Source organism: Tenrec ecaudatus, chromosome 12 (assembly GCF_050624435.1).
Source record: "Tenrec ecaudatus isolate mTenEca1 chromosome 12, mTenEca1.hap1, whole genome shotgun sequence".
In the NCBI taxonomy this organism is placed as follows: domain Eukaryota; kingdom Metazoa; phylum Chordata; class Mammalia; order Afrosoricida; family Tenrecidae; genus Tenrec; species Tenrec ecaudatus.
The window spans coordinates 131,366,108-131,385,475 of NC_134541.1; the positions used below are offsets into that span (position 1 = coordinate 131,366,108).

General features: G+C 48.6%; 2 protein-coding genes across 2 annotated transcripts; one reads left to right on the forward strand and one right to left on the reverse strand.

The window, feature by feature from the left end:
• Positions 1-244: 244 nt before the first annotated feature.
• On the reverse strand, positions 245-3,282 carry COPS6 (COP9 signalosome subunit 6). The gene is made up of 10 exons (XM_075564989.1): positions 3,132-3,282; positions 2,819-2,941; positions 2,125-2,256; positions 1,729-1,817; positions 1,567-1,629; positions 1,220-1,267; positions 1,015-1,129; positions 835-927; positions 638-738; positions 245-494 (listed from the first exon to the last, which is right to left on the reverse strand). Exons 1-10 carry the CDS (start codon positions 3,265-3,267, stop codon positions 354-356), a joined length of 1,041 nt encoding a protein of 346 aa, XP_075421104.1. The 5' UTR covers positions 3,268-3,282; the 3' UTR covers positions 245-353.
• Positions 3,283-7,295: 4,013 nt separating this feature from the next.
• On the forward strand, positions 7,296-18,654 carry ZNF3 (zinc finger protein 3). Its single transcript, XM_075564986.1, has 6 exons — positions 7,296-7,409; positions 8,515-8,632; positions 11,367-11,504; positions 12,845-12,936; positions 13,217-13,343; positions 16,082-18,654. The coding sequence occupies exons 3-6, from the start codon at positions 11,450-11,452 to the stop codon at positions 17,146-17,148; spliced, it is 1,341 nt and encodes a 446-aa protein (XP_075421101.1). The 5' UTR covers positions 7,296-7,409; positions 8,515-8,632; positions 11,367-11,449; the 3' UTR covers positions 17,149-18,654.
• Positions 18,655-19,368: the final 714 nt, after the last annotated feature.

Sequence of the window (19,368 nt, forward strand, 5' to 3'; positions counted from 1 at the left end):
AAAACATGTTAACTCCCTTTTATGGAGACCACAGGGCTAAAGGAATTCTGGAAAAGTCTTAAAAGGGCACATACCACTGGAGGAAGCAGGCAGTTTTCAGCTCAATGTAAATGTCCACCTGACTGAGCACGAGTTCAAGCAGCAGGGAAACTCCCATCACGAGAGTTCATGGGGATCATTCTAAACAAGGTTGGCCTGAGGGCCCTGTGTGGTGCCTAACAGAGGACACAGCCACTGGCAGGGATGCCGAGGGGCGACTCCCTTTATTAATGACACAGGTTTCTGGAAAGAGTCCGCCCCCCCCCACTCCAGACAGTAGTGTGGCATCTGTGTCGCATCCTCCAAATGCCCGCTCAGAAGAAGAGTCCCCGCATTCGCCTGCCGATGCCTTGTCGATCGTAGAGGACATTGAACTTGTTCACAAACTGGTTCATGGTGTTGCAAGTTTTGGTGATGGTACCCAGGTAGGCCATGAGCCCCACGTCATTGCATTGCTGGGAAGGAAAGAAAGCACCAGTTCCCCACGGGCTCCTTCACAGCCCGCTCACTCGCTCAGGGGATCCCAGCATCTGAGGTCTGCATGCAAACAGCTGCCAAGGCCTCGCCCCCCTCTCTGACCCGGGGGTCTGACACTCACATCGTAAAAGTCTGTCTTGAACTTGTCTGTGCTCAGTACAGGGAGGCAGTGACAGAGTGCATAGGCCTCCCTCAGTATCTCGTGGTTAAAAGGGACTTCTCCTAGAGGCACAGAAATGGGCTGCGGTTAATAAGGAAGCTGTCGCTTCCTTGGGGAGTGGAGGGCAGCGTGAGGTGCCAGGGAGACACTCGTCCTACCCGCTTCGGAGGCCTTGACGTACTCCAAGATGAGCTTGACCCGGCTGTGGAGCATCTTAATGGCGCTGTGCTGCGCGATCAGGTGTTCAGCCACTGCAGGGACAAGGGCAGGGAGAGTGAGCCGGCATGCGGCCTGCCATCTACCCCCACTTGCAAGCAAGCTCCCCAGGGCTGCATTACCAGTTGAGTTCTCGCCACTGCCTGTGGCTGTCATCCGGGCCACGTGGTCAACGCCAATACGTTCGGCTTCCTCTGTGGCCAGAGTGTAAGTCAGCTCAGCAAACAGCATTGTGGCCTACAGAGCAGAGCCCCCCAGCCCCGACAGGGTCAAACGCTGGAAACGGGCCCGAAGCAGAGCCTTGAGGGTTGAAGGGCAGGATATTACCTCTCCATTGATTATATCGATGACAGACTCAAACACGCTGACTGGAAGCTGCAATGTAAAGGAGATGGAGGTGAGGCCTCGTGGCAGACTGTCAAGAACTAACTGAGTCCGGCCTTTACACAGTTTCTTAGTCAAGCTTCCCAGGAACCTAAGAAGTAGACACCATCCCTTTTACATATGCAGTAAGTGCGAGCCTGGTGTTACCTGATTGGCCAAAGCGACAGTACTCGCCAACAGAGAAGCAAAGTCACTGGAAGACCAACCAAACATTAGCCAACAGAAGCAATGTCACGCGGTAAAAGACGGCAGAGGGCAAAAGACACACGGCCCAAACTGGGTTTACTCACATCTGTATGTTTGGTCATAGGGTTCAACTTCAGAAAGAGGGGACTCTCGATTATCTCACACACCTGGACCAGGAGGAAGGAGGCCAGTGACATCAGTGCCCGCCCTCTCCTCTTCCCCTCATCCTCTAGTCTCTGCCGGGACATGCACATGTGAGAGCCTACCTGCTTATGGACGTGGATGTCGGAAGGGTCAGGCGGCCCCCCTGTCGTATACCAACCCAGAAACTCCAAGTCCTTGAAAACCTGTTTAACTGAAGAGAAAGGTGTCTAGGTACAACATAGTCCTCAAAACCACCCTCCAATGGGAGCTCCTGTTGCACCATCTCCCTCCAAATCTTATCTCAGTTTAAAGCGATGATGAGCTTTACCTATCATCTCTTACCCTTTCATTTTGGGGGTGGGTGACCGAGGAGGAAGCCCGGGGGATACATGAACATGCTCTGTTTTCCTGAGCTCTCAGCTACTGTATCCTGACACCCGCTGTTCTCTCAAGCCATTCCATTTCTTCCTGTTTCTCCAGCTCCTCCTTCCCACCCCCCACTTCTATTCCCCTCTCACACTGCTCCTCCTTGGTGTAATAGTACTCCTTGTCAATGACAATCTTCTCTTCCACGGTGTGCGACAGCAGTTCAAAGGAATTCATCACCTCTATATTTCGGCCTTCCTGCTTCCCGATCAGAGCCCCGATCACTGAAGGGGAAAGACAGATGAAGTGAGAAAATGTAGTCCTGACTTCCACCGGGTTCCGTTCTCAGGACTCCCTAGTCAGCTCTGACATGCGCCAACGAATACACCTGCCTTGTTTTCATCCGTGTCTTTTTATTATCAGTCTCCTTAGAAACCATAACATCGAACCAGTGCATCTGAGAATAACATCAGCAAATCACGTGTTGCAGTTTCAACACTGTATGCAGCACCCACTAGTAACGATGAGATTCATACACTACCGACAACAAACCGGAAAGTCCTTAATAACTCAAACTTTACAGGTGACCCTGGAGGGCAGGCTAAAGCGGTCCCCCGTCTGTAATGCTGTGCGGGGGGCAGAGCGCTGTCTCGAGCCGCTGATCTTGACATGAGCAGTCAAACTTTTACCTGAATGCCTGAGATCAGTCGGAACCAAGCCCCGCGAAGTTTAGCGGGCCAAGGGAGTCGGCCACCCGGCACGGAGCCAGCAGTGAATGGGGAAAAGTTCACGCTTTAGGGAAGGCGAGCAAGAGGAGGGGTCTGGGAAATGATGGCGAACACTCACCCTGCATAGGCCGCCCCTCCTGGGAGCGCATGCGGATCCAATGGTCTGAGATATTGAGGATGACAAGGGGATGGAGAGCGACGGAAACGCTCCCAGTCACTCCGGAGGCCATCACGCTGGGGGCTGAGGAGAGCGGAGGGAACGAAGACGAGGTCTCAATCCCCGGGGCTGCGAGCCGGGGCCGGCAGATGCCGGGCCCCACGTCCCGCCGGCGAGGGGCTCCAGGGAACGACGCCGCCGTCCCGCCCTTCACACTCCGCCCTGCAGCCCGGGAAGCTTTCGCTGCAGACGCCGGCCCCGCCGCGCCCGTTACCTGAGGCATCCACCTCCATCCCGGTGCTCCCTCCGGTCCCGTTCGCAGCCGCCGCCGCCGCCGCCATTTGCCCCGCGCCCGCCAGCGTTGGCCACGCCCCCTGCCCCCCCGGCTTCCGTACGGAGGAGCCGCGCATGCTCAGTCGGGCGGCCGCCTCGGCGTGCCGGCTGCTGGTGCTGGTCCGTGAAGCGCCGAGCAGGGAAGGCCTGGCGCCCTTGAGGCCCCGGAGCCGGAGGACTTCACGTGGGCCCTGGGTGACCTTGAGGACAATTGAGACCAGAGCGCTCACTTCCTCGGGCTGTTGGCCGAAGGAGTGCAGTGTCACGTGCCTGCCCGAGTTTAGCGTTGTGGTGAGTTGGAATCCACTCGACGGCAGGGAGTGTGAGAGTTCTTAGTTTAGTTTAGTTTTTTTTTTTTTAAAGATACATTCCAAACTCCTGATCCAGCCCAAAGAACTGAGGGTTCTGAAGCCCAGTCTTTCTGGCCCACCTTTCTCCTTCGCGGCGGGTTAGAAACGCCGGCCTGGCAGGTCGTGGCCCCAGAGCTGAGCCGCAGCGCCCCCTTGTGGGCACTTTTGTGCCTGACCCAGAGGCACGTATGTACCTTTTGAATGAATGGACTTGGGGCGGTGCCTGGTCTCATTTGGCACCGTTTGCATGGCTTCTCTTTTCTCCTTCCATATATTATTGAGTTCACACTGTTCCCCACACCCGTGCAACCTTCCTCCACTCCTATCTCCTGCACGCTATCAAAAACTGGCAAACCTAGCCCGCTCCAGCCCACTCCTAAATTCAAGTAAATTTTACACATATCTGCCTTAAACTGCCTAGCTGGGTGGTTTATTGTGGATCCATACCCCAGCCCAAAATGTCGCTGTTAGGTGCTGTCGAATCTGTTCCACCTAATAGTGACCTTACCCTCCGGGAACCATTAATCCAGTTACTGTCTATAGATTTACCTATCCTGGTTTTCATATGCAAATAGACACCCCCCAAAACACCCAAAACCCCAAACCAAAAATAACAAAGTAAAGCAGATAAAAACCCGAATAGAAAAGCAAGAAATATTACAAACTCGAATTATAAAATTAAATGGATCATAAGGGAGATAAAATGATAGGGTGCTAAATTTTAATCTAACCGTATCTGCAACAATCCACTTTCCAATGCATTGGGCTTGTGAGCAAAGCTAGTCATGGTCCAGGGTCAGAGGAGATTCACCAGGGGCTTAATTCACCATCTGTTCCCCTTTGCTTTTTTGTTTTAAATGGAAACAGCTTTAAAAGGGTCCAAAGGAAGATCAAATGATAAGATATGTTCTGACCTATCTACGTCTGCCATAATCAGTGTTACACTGCTGTCTCTGACAACGGAGCTATTCACATCCCTCAACTATGATTGGGGGACTCACTGGAGGCTTAGTGAGGACCCTGAAAATGGATTTGGGGAGTCCATGGCCATCTATGGCTTTCTGCAAATAAGGTGTTCACAAATGTAAGCTCTGATAGCATTCTCTTCTTTAGATTGAGATTCAGCTTTCTGTGCTCCATAGAAGCCTAGCAGGAGCCCTGGTGTCGTAAGTTACAAATTGGTCTGCTAACTGCAAGGTCAGCATTTCAATACCACTACCTGCTCCACTGAAGAAAAATGAAAGTTTCTACTCCCATAAAGAGTTACCGTTTCAGAAACCACCTGGGCCAGCTCTACTTTCCCTATTGGGTTGATATGAGTCTGAATCAATTCAGTGGCATTGAGTATGAGCTGGAACCACTCCAGAGAAGTGGATTTCACTGTTGCTTCCAAGTGAGGAATATCCTGAGGAAAACAAGAAGGACCATTTTTTAAAAAAAATCATTTTATTGGGGGCTTATACAATTCTTATCACAATCCCGACATACATCCACTGTGTCAAGCACATATTACATTTGTTGCCATCATCATTCTCAAAACATTTACCTTCTACTTGAGCCCTTAATATCAGCTGCTCATTTTTTCTCACCCTCCCCACTCCCCTCTCCCTCATGAACCCTTCATAATTCATAAATTATTATTTTGTCACATGTTACACTGTCTGACGTCTCCTCCCCTCCCCCCCGCCCTCTTCTCTGCTGTCCATCCCCCAGGGAGGAGGCTATACGTTGATTTTTTTAGTCAGTTCCCCCTTTCTACCCCACATTCCCTCCGCCCTCCAGGCATCACCACTCTCACCACTGGTCCTGAAGGGGTCATCTGTCCTGGATTCCCTGTTTCCAACTGCTATCTGTACCAATGTACATCCTCTGGTCCAGCTAGGTTTGCATGGTAGAATTGGGATAATGATAGTGGAGAAGAAGCATTCAAGAACTAGAGGAAAGTTACATGTTTCATTGTTACTACCCTGCACCCCGACTTGCTCATCTCCTCCCCACAACCCTTCAGTAAGGGGGTGTTCAGTTGCCTACCGGTGGGCTTTGAGTCTCCACTCTGCACTCACCCACATTTACAATGATATGATTTTTTTACAATGATGTGATTTTTTTGTTCTTTGATGCTTGATACCTGATCAAAGAAGGACCATTCTTGAGACATTGATGAGGTTGGTTTTCAGAAGAATGTTTAACGATTGTGTTAGTATGGGTGGACTAGAGAAACAAATTCACTGACATTCATGTGTAAGAAAGAGCTTTATATCAAAGAGTATTGTATAGTAAGAAAACATCCCAGTCCAGTCCATCCATCCCAGATTCAAGTCCATAAGTCCTATATTAGCCCATGTGTCTGATACTAGTCTATAAATTCCTCTTTAGACTCAGCAACACATGCACTGATGCTGAATACAGGAAAACCACAATCTGGGAGGTGGAGAGTTGTGGATCCAATGGCAGTAGAAGCATCTTCAGGGCTCTGGCTGCCATCACTGTGGCTCCATGTGGCTTGTCAACAGGAAGGTGAAGCAGAAAGTGGGCCGCCTCATCTAGAGGCGGAATCAAAAGAGAGGAAGTTCCCAGAATCCTCATGAGAAGGCCATGCCCACAAAGAGGGATCATCAGGCTATGACCTGATGGACAGACTAGACTCGACCCCTTCATTCTTTTATCTAGTTGACCTGAAATTGCGTAACTACTAGAGTGATACAGTAGAGGGTCAGAGAAAAAGAGGAAGACCTTTAATGAGCTGGATTGTCACACAGTGGGGTCAACAAAACAGTTGTGAGGGTGGCACAGGACCCCGCAGTGGCTCGAAGGTACCTGGGAAAGGTATAACGGTATGTGTTGAGGTTAAAAATCCTCTTATCATACTTATTCCATCTTATGCTGAGTAAATAATCAGAAGGTAGATTATATGAAGAAAAATGCAGCACCAAGTTTGGGGGAAGGCTTATTAACTTCTGATAAATAGATGACACAACCTTGCTTGCTGAAAACGAGAAATACCTGAAGCCCTTAAGATGATCCAGGTTTGCAGTCGTCAGTGTGGATTGCAACTCAATGTAAAGAAAACCCCAAATCCACATGCCTTGAGCATCATGGTCAAGGGAGAAGGGTGGAAGCTGTCAAAGGATTGCCCCTTCTGGAGTGCACACCGGATGCCCTGGAAGCAGCAGTCAAGGGACCAAAGGACACAGTGTCCCAGGTAGGTGTGCTGCACACGAGCTCTTGAAAAGGCTGGAAATGAAGGACGTCACCGTGAGGACTAACGTGTTCTTGACCCAAGCCATGGTATTTTCAGTCGTCTCACGTGCATGTAAAAGCTGGACACCGAGTAAGGCGCACCGCAGATGCACGCATGCACTGGAATGATGGGCCTGGGTAGGAGTACTGAAAACGCCATGGATTGCTAAAAGAACAACCCAATCTCCCTTGGAAGTAGAGCCAGGATGCGCCTTAGAGGCCGGGACAGCAAAACTTTGCCTCATCTGCTTTGGACGTGGAAACAGGAGAGACCAGGCACTGGAGAAAGACAGCACGCTTGGTAGAGTAGAGGTGAGGATATTGCAGGGCCGCCCGGTGTTTTCTTCTGTCGTCCATCGGTTCATAAGGAGTTGGGAACGACTCGACTCCCACCAAGCCGGTGGCCCCAGTCACCAAACCACCGAGAGGTGAAGTCCTCCTATTTTCCTAGAGTGACCGAGTGGGTGTGGCGAGACGAGGGTGGGGTGGGTGGGGAAAAGGGCCGACCCGGAAGGGGAAAGGCGAGCACTTCCGTTCTTTGTTCTGTCCCGGGTGTGTGGGTTTGTGTCAGGGTCCAGCAGGGCCTGGTGCGCGTCCCGCCCCCCCACTTGTCCCGTCCTGCCCCCAGGGTGAGTCTGGCCGCCCCCGGGGCTCGCGGAGAACAGGCTGGGTCGCCGGCGGGGGGGTGGTGTCCGTGTCGCGGGGTCTCGGGCTCTGCGGGCGGGCGCCTCTGCGGCCGGACTCCCCGGTGTCAGAAGTTCTGCCCCATCGGCGATCTCCATCCCCGCCCCACCACGGACCCCTGCGCGGGGAGGGCAGGTGGTAGTGGTCGCGGGGCTCCGGTTCGGATGGTTTGCACAAACCGTGCTCAGCTCGAACCACTTAAAAGTTCCAAGTTCCGGCAGAAGCGTCTCTCGTCTTCAAAACCCTCTGATGACAGCGACCCTCACTTAGTAGTTCATGGAAGCGCTTTAATTGGACGGTCACTTGCCCCGGCAGGGCAGCACAGGTCCGTTTTCACGGATGTCTAAGGATGAGGAAGTCAGTCGTCCTCTGAAGTGTACACTTCCAACGAGCTCTGGGAAGGAGAGCAAACTCAGTGTCTAGAAATGACCTCTCGCAGGAAACCAGTGAGTCAGGAACCCACTAAAACGTGTCCCTTATGGGCAGGGATACGGCCGTCTCTGGCTCCCCTCCGCCACTGAATTAGAATCCTCTCAAGGTATTTCAAAAGTGATGGAGCCACGGTTCCGTGTTTTTCGTTTTGAGGGGCACACGCATGTCGACGGGAGGATGAGCAGGAAAGTGAACTTGGAATCGAGGGGACTTTTTAGGGGGCCTCATCTTCAAGAAGAGAAGTCCCTGGAGGGTGAGCATTATTGTGTCTTCAAGTCCATCTGACAATATGATGAGCTGCCCTGTGAAAGTAGATTTTATCGTGTAAGGCTCCAGGGGACAGACCCTTAAGTTTCCTGTCTGAAGCTCTCTCTAGTGGGCAAGGCGGGAGGACCTAGCAAGTTAGCTAGCTGGCTGAGCTTCCTCCTCCGGTAGGCAGTGTGACCTGGATGGAGACCCTTCCTGTCCCTTCTCTGCAGGTATATTACAAATACCAGTTGTGTTGGTCCTGGTGTCTTTTAGCATGTGCCTATTTATTTATTTTTTAAATATTCTAGGTTAGAAAGGAAATTTACAGGAATATTTTCAATGACCCTTTTTCTGTTTTAAACCATACAGCTTTGGCGTCAACAAATGTCGGAATTTCCAGAAACTTGGAACACAGGCTACCAGATACCCTGTAATCACTGCTTTGCCCTCAAGGACTAAACCCCCAAAGAAGGAAAGACTCTAGCAGGTAAAGCTGTCCATGGCCTGCTCTGCTGCCAGGCTGCCTTCTACCCTGTCTCTGGGAGCAGCTCCAGGGAGTGAGCAGGAGAGGGGCCCTGCCTTCGTCAGGGGACAGTGGCCATTTCCTCTAATGTGAGGGACGCTGATGAGTGATCCTGATACCGCGGGTTTGTTCTCCACAATAGTTTTCCCAGCTCTGAGGAAGGAGTGTTCCCCTGTGTCTCCCTCAGACTTTTCCAGTCTACAGAAAGTTTGGCCTGAGAGCTAACCTGCTAGGAGTGCCTGTTCCTCAGTAGTCCTGGAAATTATAAGACCCAAACCCACCTCCATGGCCATCGAGTCAATTCTGACTCACAGAGACCCTGTAGAGATTACAAAGGGTGCTGAGTGGGGGGGTGGGAGGGGCAATGTCGGCCAAGGCGTATTGATGGGACCCAGCAAGGAGATGATGGTGAAGAGAGGGCGTTTCTCTTGGATCACCAATGGGCCTGGCTCATGCCTGACTCAGCGCCTTCCAGCTGTGTAGTGCTGCTATTGTGGAGCTCTACACCTTCTTGGTGCCCACAGAATGGAGTTCTCTGAACTCTCGTTCACTGGTACAGATGGATTCAGATAGCACCCTTTGGCTTTTGGTGCCTTCAAAACAAAACTCACTGCCATCAATTCAATCCCACTCGCAGTAGCCATATAGGACAGAGTTGAACTGTGCCTTTTGGCTTCCAAAACATTATGCCTTCTCTTGCTCCCGGGGTGGCTGGTAGGCTTGAACTGCTTACCTTGTGGTTATCCACTCAGTGTGTATCCCAGTATACCACCAGGGCTTCAACTTGTTCCAATTCTTGGAACCCAGTTGACACTAGACTAATATGTGTAATATGACCAAACACATACACAGATAAAGAGAGGAAGATGGACAGAACACAGGTGTGTACACAGGTGTGTCCTCTTGTCCCCATCCTCCCCCCACCATGTTCTTGTCAAGTATCAGGATACTGGTGGATGCTAGAGCTCTTCTAAATAATAGTGGTTCTTTCTGTGGCCTTGAAGTGGCAAGTGGAAACTTCTACTTGGGATGCAAACCTTGTCGCCTAGGTACTAATGTTACATTCAATCCTTTAGAGACAGACAGCTGACCTCTTTCAAGAATCTTCTGTTCTGAGAAAAATATTGATCTGTGCTTCAGGGACTTATATTCTGATCGAAGGGCACGTGTTGCAAGAGAAGGGAGGTTAAAAAGAAGGGGACCAGGGTTGGCCTCTTTGATCCTGTTGGCTCTGTACACCAACTGTGTAATGAGACTGCCTCCAAGACCACAAAAAGGCCGGGGTGATGGAGATGAATAGGAAATTGTCTTAGAAAGAAAGGGAGGAAGTTATTTTATGAGATCCACCCCTGCCTCGGTGAGACAGGTGTTACTTTCCAAAGGTTTCTAAAATGAGAGATGGCTCTGATCCTTTTTCCTTTAAGGATAACACTTTGTTGTTATTGTCAGGTGCCTTCATCAGCTTTGTGTGTAACAGAACAAAACACTGCCCACTTCTCAGTGCTGCTCACAGTAGTTAATGTCTGAGCCCATTGTCTCAGCCATTTTGTCCATCCATCTCATGAAAGGGCCCCTTCTTTTCCGTGGACTTAAGCATAATGTCCTTCTTCTGTTGGACATGTCTAAAGGAACCAAAACAAAGCCTTGCCAGGCTCCCGTCTTAGGCTCATTCTGACCGTACTTCCAAGGCAGGAGGTCTCTTCTGAGAGCCCACGATGTGTTCCGTATTCTTGGACCACACCTCAGGTCCAGTCAGCCGGCTCTCCAGACGCTCTTTTTCCTTGTCCAGCTTTCAGAGGCATCTGAGACCACTGAAAACGCCGTGGCTTGGACCATATGCCCCGTAGTCTTCAAAGCGATCTCTTTGCGCTTAACACTCTAAAGAGGTCCTTACAGCACATTTTCCCAATGCAATCCATTATTTGATTTATTCCCATGGGCCTTTGGTTGTAGATCCTAGAAGGATGAGATCCTGGATGATGTCAGTTTTTTTAAGACCTGCATCATGTGCCTTAAGGGTTTCTAGGCGATGGAGCCAACTTGAGGGCTGAGCTTGTGTGTCCTGTTGGTTGGTCTCCTTGCAGAGGTTTTCTGTCGGCATAAGGATAATACCTGAACTTCGCATGACAGCTAGAAAACTGGTACAGTAAAATGTCTATTAGCTAGAAACCTCGTAAAGTACAATCTTGTACCAATGCTATTGCCTGTGAGGTAGGGTGTTTTGTTGTTTTTCCTTTCCTGTTTTATGACTGGTTAGCTTTGGCCATTACCCCAAATACACTTAAACATTGATTTGCTATGTGCACGTTTTTGTATTCTTGATGAACACACTGTTTACAATCTTACCCTCCTCCCTCTAGATACACCCTTTTCAGTTTCAGGTGTTGCTTAGTATTTCTTCCTGCTCATGTTCTTACTTAGCTTCATGGTTGGCTGCTGAGAACACCCTTCAAAGCATGGCGAGAGCCGCAGGTGGGCTCTTGTTAGAAAGGGAGAGGCTGTTAGTGTTCCTGGGGCTGGCCTCATTCCCAGGAGTAGCTGATGTGTTCATGAGGGTCTCTAAGGCCCAGCGGCTCTGTTGTCTCTTCCTCTTCTAGAGCACTGACTAAAATGCCAGCGCCCTTCTCTATACTCAAAGGTTGCTTTTGCTTTGGTTTTTGTTGTTGTTATTAATATCTTTGAACTTTTGCTTCTGCAGTGCTCCCTCATTCTCATTCGAAACCTGCCTTCTGCTGAGTCTGCATACAGGAAACCAGCGTGCCGGCCCTTCTCGCCCCACCCATGGAAGCTCAGGCTGATCATGTATCTCAGGAACCTCAGACCCTGCTTCAGAGTGGTGAGGAATAGGGCCTCCTCCGTTCTTTGGATTCGTTCGTTGATTCAGCTGTCTTCCTCACCCGACACTAGGTTTGCTGCAGTTAGGCGCCACTCTTCGTGACGCTGTGCACGACAAAACAGAACCCTGCCCCGCCCCGCGCCTTCCTCACGATCAGTGCGTTTCTGTTTTGCTATGTTGGAGGCGCCTGTCACAGTCGCTGTCTCGTTCATCTTGTTGGCGATCTCCCGCTTTTTTGCTGAGCCTTCACTTTACCAAGCATGATGTCCTTCACCTGGCGCAGGCCCTTCTGAGAAACATGTCGGTCAAGTTCGCTATTTGCTTCTTAGGAGTCTTCTGGCTGTGCTTCTCCCAAGACACACGCGTTTGCCCTGGCAGCCCATGGCACATTCAGTATTCTTCCCCAGCATCTTAATTCAAGCGCATCCATTCTGTTCTCTTCCTTACTCAGTGTCCAACTTCTGCGTGCCTATGAAGCAACTGAGCATACCATGCCTTGTGTTAGGTGCACTTTCGTACTCAGAGCACGGGATAAACGACAAGGGTGGGGATCCTAGGATGGTTTCTTTAAGACCCATCCTAAATCAAGACATGCTCATAGGGAACTTGACTTTAGAGGAGTCCCTTGGGGATCATAGCTCACAGACAGGAGGATCCAATGGATAGAGGCCTCTGAAGCAGTTCTGTTTTGCTCTCATAGACTACGTGGCTGACCTTAGCGGCAGTTTCTGTCTTAATGGGTTTTGTTCGTGTTTATCAGGATAAAGCGGAATCGAATAACTCTAGGGGCTTGGCGTCTAAGATACACTGCTGGGGGACAAATACATACATTTCAGAATTACAGAAAAGATATGTAGTCTAGCACACGAATGGGACACATTCATACTTTATAGAATTGATGTCGGGGTGGGGTCAGAGAAGACCTGCGTGTGTTGGTTGTGGTCGGACTTGGGAACTTACTAGCTTTCCTCTGACCTAAGAGCTTGCGTTCATTGATGTGGAAGAATAGGCGGGACAGGCTAGCCAGTGCCTGCCCACGCTTGGGAAACTGGGCGAATCACAGCGCGTGGCACATTGCACCGCGAGAAGAGTGAGTGCAGAGGAAGGAAGGAACCAGGTGCAGAGAAACCAGGAGTGAATAGCGCTTTGCATGTTTTCCAGGCAGGATGCGCCTCTGTCGTAGGCAACTTTAATAGCCACAGAGGAAGTGAACGCGGAACGTAGAGGAGAGTGTGTCCTAGATTGTTCCAGGATGCCTTGAGGATTTTGTGGATCTGGAAGTCCACGGGTCAGGAGACTAGAAAGTGGACTCACTCATGGGCCCTTTTATTGTCCACCAGCTCTTCCTTCTTCAAAAGTTCCAGTCTTTCCTGACAAGGACAGCTTCGGGAATGAGATGTTGGCAGCTGCAGTCCTGGAGACCAAGTCCCAGGTGAGTTACGGCTCCCTCCGTCCTTCTTCCCCGTCCCTTTCGGTAGAAATCTTTTGTGCTGTAGCATCCTTTTCAGTGCCATAGCCATGATCCCTCTTGCAGGACTGACCGCACTTACCTGCGAACTAATTTTGAGAGTGTCGTGGACTCTGTCGTTCTCCATTGTCTCCTCCCCACTACTTTTCAAATACCCATCATTCGTTCCTGTCCCAAATTATTTTTTGGTATTGCCAGTCCGGCCCTTCACTCCGAAATTGCATGCAAGAACTTGTTGTTTCAGGACTTGGTGACATTTGAGGATGTGGCTGTGTATTTTATCCGGAAAGAGTGGAAGCGGTTGGAACCCGCTCAGAGAGACCTCTACAGGGATGTGATGCTGGAGAACTATGGAAACGTGTTCTCGCTGGGTAAGGAGTTAACGCTTTTTCCACAAGACTCCCTTGGCATTGGTTTATTTCCTTCTTTTTTTTTAATTAGTCACCATCAAGTGGTTGAAAATGTTCAACTAAGAGTGGACCGGTCTAAGAAAATTGTAACCATAGAAGCAGTAACTCACCTTTGTAGAATAAGTTGTAGTTTATAAAGAGCCCTCCTATTAGAGTAAGTCAAAAAGCGTTGCTGCAAAGTCATAGAAACGGTTATTAAACAATAAAAAGATCCCACTGGGAAGCTCTTGTTCCCCATGCCTCCTTCTCTGTGTGCGTCTAACTAAAGGTGGTGTTTCCAGCTCGCCAGCCTTCCCTGAAGAACTGTGTGCTCTTCTTCCATACTCAAATCAAACTCCTTGGAAATGTCCTTTTGAGTTTTGGGAAACACCACCCCATCTTCCCCACCCCCGCTCAAGGGGGAGTCCAAAGGGGCAAATCAGGACTGTAATGTGGACGGGATACGTTTTCTTAACGAAATTCTCATAGGGCAGACTTGTTACCCTTGAAGAATGAGCAAGGGCATTGTCCTGATGGGAAAACTGCCTCGGCACACCTCTCCTGGCCGTTATCCCTCCTACCCGCGCACTTGTCCATTTCCATAAGACGTCTTCACAATAAGCAATCGTCCTGTGTCCTTCGCAAAAATCCTTCACACCACCTCTTGGACATCACACACACACAAAAGCAAACAAACAAATTACCATAATCTAGTGAGCTGACCTTTTAGAATTTAGATCCCAGTAGATCCCATAAGAAGCCACTGCTTTGATTGCCTCTTTTTAAAATTTTAAAAATCTTTTGAAGACACTAGGGAGTCTAAGACAAGTGTATTGCTGAGAAAATGTGTGACCACCCCCTGGTCCCAGAGCGTGTCAAAGCATGTTTGTGTGAAAGAAGCCTGTGCGTGGGTGGACTGGCAACACAGCAGTGCTTTTCTATGTCCCCCTCGTTCCTCTTGCCATTGATTCCTCACAATAACTGCAATCGAGGTGACCAGCAGTATCTTTTCATAGGCCGAGAAGGAGGGGTCTGAGGCCTTACACACCTGCTACTGTACACGCAGTCATGGAGCTGCTGAGTGGCGCGACTTTGTGCTTTTAACTCCAAGTCTTGGCACTTTTCCCCATGTTATTCCCAGCACCTAAAATGTAGTCCTGAGACTTCTCCAAAGGATTAGCATCTTGGGACCCCTGGACCTGTGAGATGCTACCCTGCTCAGATAAGCATTGTGGGGCTTCACCTCCTACTGCTCTGTTGAGTTCTTTGCAGCTCTGCTCCTGTTGATATTTTACCTTGTGTAACAGCAGCTGTTAAACCTGTGGGATGCGGGCTATTCATTCGTCTCTCTCTCCACTTCCAGGGAGGACAGTTTCTTGAGCAGCAGCAGGGGTCCTCCTACACCCATGTGTGATCTCTCCACACACCTTTCTCTTCTCACAGACACTGGGTCTGGGATGGAGCTCTGGGACTGCTCATGACGAGCAGTATAATTCCTTGTCTCGTGTCTTGCCCCCGCCCGGGGTTCTCATTTCTGAATCCTGACATGCTCGCTCAGCTAGAATGGGAAGAAGAGCCGAAGGTCCTAGGTTTGAAGGGAACTGAGAACAGAGGTCCTGAGGGGTGCCTCTTCTGGTGAGGGAGAAACAACTACTTCTGCCACTTGTTGCCCTGTCTTTACCTTTCAAATATTGACAGAAAAACACTATCTAGAACTTTTGCCTGACATTTTTATTAGAGACCCAAGTTCCGAAAATAGAGGAAGCGGAGATTTCGGTCTTCATCCATAGGTGCATGGCCTTCTAGGCCCAGGACCCGGGATGGGCATAGCTTGCCCTTTGCCAGTTTCTCTGGACTGGCCGGTTGCCGTGAGCACAAGTGCGATTGCTCTTCACCCGGATTATGAGGGTCACTGCTGTCGCTCTCGGCTCTGCGACTGTCTCTCATCCTTCTTCCCTTTTCTTATCAACTGTTTGTGTTTACTTATTGTAATTGTCCTTTCATATAACTTTAAAATGGATCGTTTCTTGGGGAGCGCTTGCAGATGTAACATTCCATAGTTCAGTCACATCAAGCGGTATCGTACAATTGCTACCACCATCCGTTTCACACATTTTCTTTCTTCTGGAACTCCTTGATATCAGCTCCCCTTATCTCCTCTCTCCCCAAGCCTTCCCACCAGGGACCCTCATTATTATTTTTTTCCTATAATAGTTTTTTTTCCTTTCATATAATTTTTAAATTGTTCTTGGAGTAACTGCATCCCTCAAATTTTATGTGCATTCTCTGACCAATGGAAAATGTTCACTTCATTAAACAGTATGCCCTTGTCTGCCTGCCTGATTCATCCTCCCCTTGTTACACTCAGTTTTCTATACACTTTCTCCAGCAAATTTCTCCTTGATTTTGCTTCTTGTCTTTTTCTTTTCCTACTTATTAGCCCAGCTATCTTATTTTTCTGTAGCTGTACACACACTGGGCAGTCCTGTAAAGGCATGTGCTTTTAATACTGTAAACATTAATTCCTTGATTAACTTTCCTTTGGATTACCATATATACTCGATTGTAAGCCGACCTGAATATCAGCCAAGATACCTAATTTTACCACAAAAACTGCATTTAAAATGTGCTGGAAAACCCGGCTTATACACAAGTATACATGCATGTTCTTTCTTCTACAAGGAACAAGTGACATTTGCATTTTTTCCCCTTTATATTAGATGGAGAGAACAGAAGTGCGAATGATCAAGAAATTTCTAAAGATACAGGATCCCATGGGATTCTATTCGGGAGACTCCAAAAGGATATTTCTCAGGGTCTTAAGTTGGAAGAAACCTATGGACCAGAAGTCAGTCTAAAGCGGCAGCTAGAGAACTCCTCTGGAGAAAGATTGACTAGGAAGATAAAAGATTTTGATCAAGTTACAGCTGAGGAGAAGCTAACCCCCACTGGCAAGAGATGTGAGAAATATGATTTGGGGAATGGCTTCCCTGTGGGTACCAACCTTTCTTCACATCAGAGACTTCCTGTGGGAGATCGACCCCATAAGTGTGATGAATGTAGCAAAAGCTTTAATCGAACTTCAGACCTTATTCAGCATCAGAGAATCCACACTGGGGAAAAACCTTATGAATGTAACGAATGCGGGAAGGCCTTCAGCCAGAGCTCACACCTTATTCAGCACCAGAGGATCCACACTGGGGAGAAACCTTATGAATGTCATGATTGTGGGAAGACTTTTAGTTGCAGCTCTGCTCTTATTCTGCATCGGCGAATTCACACCGGGGAGAAACCTTACGAATGCAGTGAATGTGGAAAAACCTTCAGCTGGAGCTCCACCCTGACGCATCATCAGCGCATCCACACTGGAGAGAAGCCCTATGCCTGTAATGAATGTGGGAAGGCCTTCAGCAGGAGCTCCACCCTCATTCATCATCAGCGGATCCACACTGGAGAGAAACCCTATGAATGTAATGAATGTGGGAAGGCCTTCAGCCAGAGCTCACACCTGTATCAGCACCAGAGGATCCACACTGGAGAGAAGCCCTACGAATGTATGGAGTGTGGAGGGAAGTTTACCTACAGCTCAGGCCTTATTCAGCATCAAAGAATCCACACCGGGGAGAATCCCTATGAATGTAACGAATGTGGGAAAGCCTTTAGGTATAGTTCAGCTCTTGTTCGCCATCAGAGAATTCACACTGGAGAGAAGCCTTTGAATGTAATGGGTATGAGCAAAAGTTCTCTCAGAGTTACTGCTGAATTAAACATCCAAGAGTCTGCGTGAAAGAACCACACACCAATTTCCCTCACATCTGAATCTAAACAGTGCCTGCCTTACTATAAATACAGTTTAGGATATGTCCCTTCCAACTTAAACCTTTCACTTTGCTAGTTGTTAGGTTCCGTTGAGCCGATTCTGACCCCTAATGACCTTCTGTATAACAAACAAACACCGCCCTATCCTATCCTGCGCCATTGCTTCAGCCACTGTGTCAGTCCCCCTCGTCGAGGGCCTTCCTCTTTATCATTGCCCTCTACTTTACCAACCAAGGTATCCTCCTCCACGGACCTGTGTCTCCTGATAACACGTCCAAAGTATGTAAGATGAAGTCTGGCCATCCTTGCTTCCAACAAAGGGGCTTTCCGCCTTTACTTCTTCCAGGACAGATTTGTTGGTTCCCTTGGTAGTCCGTGGAACTTTAAATGTTCTTTGCTAGCACCATAGTTCCAGTGCATTGATTCTTCGGCCTTCCTTACTCACATGCACTTGAGGTGATTGGAAATACCGTGGCTCAGGTCAGGTGGAACTTAGTCCTCAAAGTAACCTTTCACTTTAGCAACTGGCAGATTGGAAGAATTACCCAACAGGGATCAGCCATCTAGTGAGTTTCTCCAGAATGATTCCAGCCTCATGAAAGAGTGTAAGGCAAGCAGCAGCGCTTAGGGCTGGGAATAGGAGGCTCCAGAACTAGTCACCCGTTTTGTAAAGGCGTTTGCACTAATCCATTCTTTTCACACCAGAGGAGCCTTTCCCCCAAGGAGGGCACGGAAGCACAGTAGGAACCAAAAATCCGGGATTCCACAGTTAATGGCATAGGTGGTGGTAGAGCGAGTGTTCAGAGTCTTGTATTGAGGGGCATTGGAAGCTGTATTTTAAATCCACTGTACCTGTTCTAGCATTAAGCTTTTATAGGAATGACTTTGTTTTTCATAAATTATGAAAATTTGGTACTGACATGTATATTTTACTAAGAGGGAGTGGAAAGACCCCAAGAAAGGTTTCCTATGATGTCTGTGTCCTTTAGGATTCATGAAACAGCTTGACCAAGTTTCTGACATCAGTCATAGTATTGTAAAAGGGCCCTGATACACACCTGGGCAACCAACTAATCAGTCTAACCTGAGGCTAGAGTATCAAAAAAACCTTTAGCATTGACATCTGTTTCACTCCTACATCTCCCCCCCCCTTTTTTTTTTGCTTCACCAGTCCTCTGATGAAATTGATTTACTCTAAACCCTTAGCTCTAAGGATGCTTTTAAGACACTTAAATAGCCTTGCCCTCTGTCACCTGTTACATCTGGCCCCAGACCTCTCCTGACTCCACTTTTGACTCTTCAACATGCAAGGATTAATACATATAAAGAGAAGGGAGACTGCTGAGCCTGGCAGTGGTACCCTGCTGAGTTAGAATTGAGTTCTTGACTGGAGGGATGATCCCCGATGTTTCCCAGTCCTGCTCATCCTGTAGAATAAATGAAGTGCACTATTAAACAGAATAGTTTTTCAGAAGGAAGGATTGAGTGTGTTTTTGTATAGGGCCCAAATCTTTCATTTACAGCAGAAAACTGACTACGTGGAATCTTTTGAAATTAACCTTTGCTTTTATGGACGGCCACTTTTGACAAATGTGGCCTCCTGTAGCTAGTACCACCGACTATTTAGTCACGCTGCTTAATGACTTCTGACATGAATTACTCAGACCCGAGTTCACAGTGTAGAGGTACAGTCTTCTCACAAGACACCACTTCAGACACCAACCACAAGTTCAAGGGTTCCTAGAGCACCCTTTCATCGGATGATTACCTCCAAACGCACGCCTTTCCCCTGCTCCCTCAGGTTCAATAATTTGCCGGAATAACAGCTCAGGATGAATTACTGCAGTTCTATTATAGCGAAAGGGTAAGAGATCCTAGGTGCAGTTGCCATACCCTCTCTCTGGCGTGCCAAGATTCATAAACTTTTCAGGGCATGAATGTACAAAAACGCTTGTCAGAAACTCACCAAGTTAGGATTTCCAAAGTTTATTCGAACATTTGTAGTGAGAGCACAATTGACTGTTTGCCACGTAATTGAACTTGGTCTCCTTTCCCTAGAAATCTGGCTAATAAGGGGTGGTGGCTCTTTACAGCGCTGAACAGTTTACACTTCAAAGTGAAAGCAGTTTTATTGAGAGAACCATTGGCGGGCAGCACATTGTAATGACAGGTCACTAAGTGTTTGAAT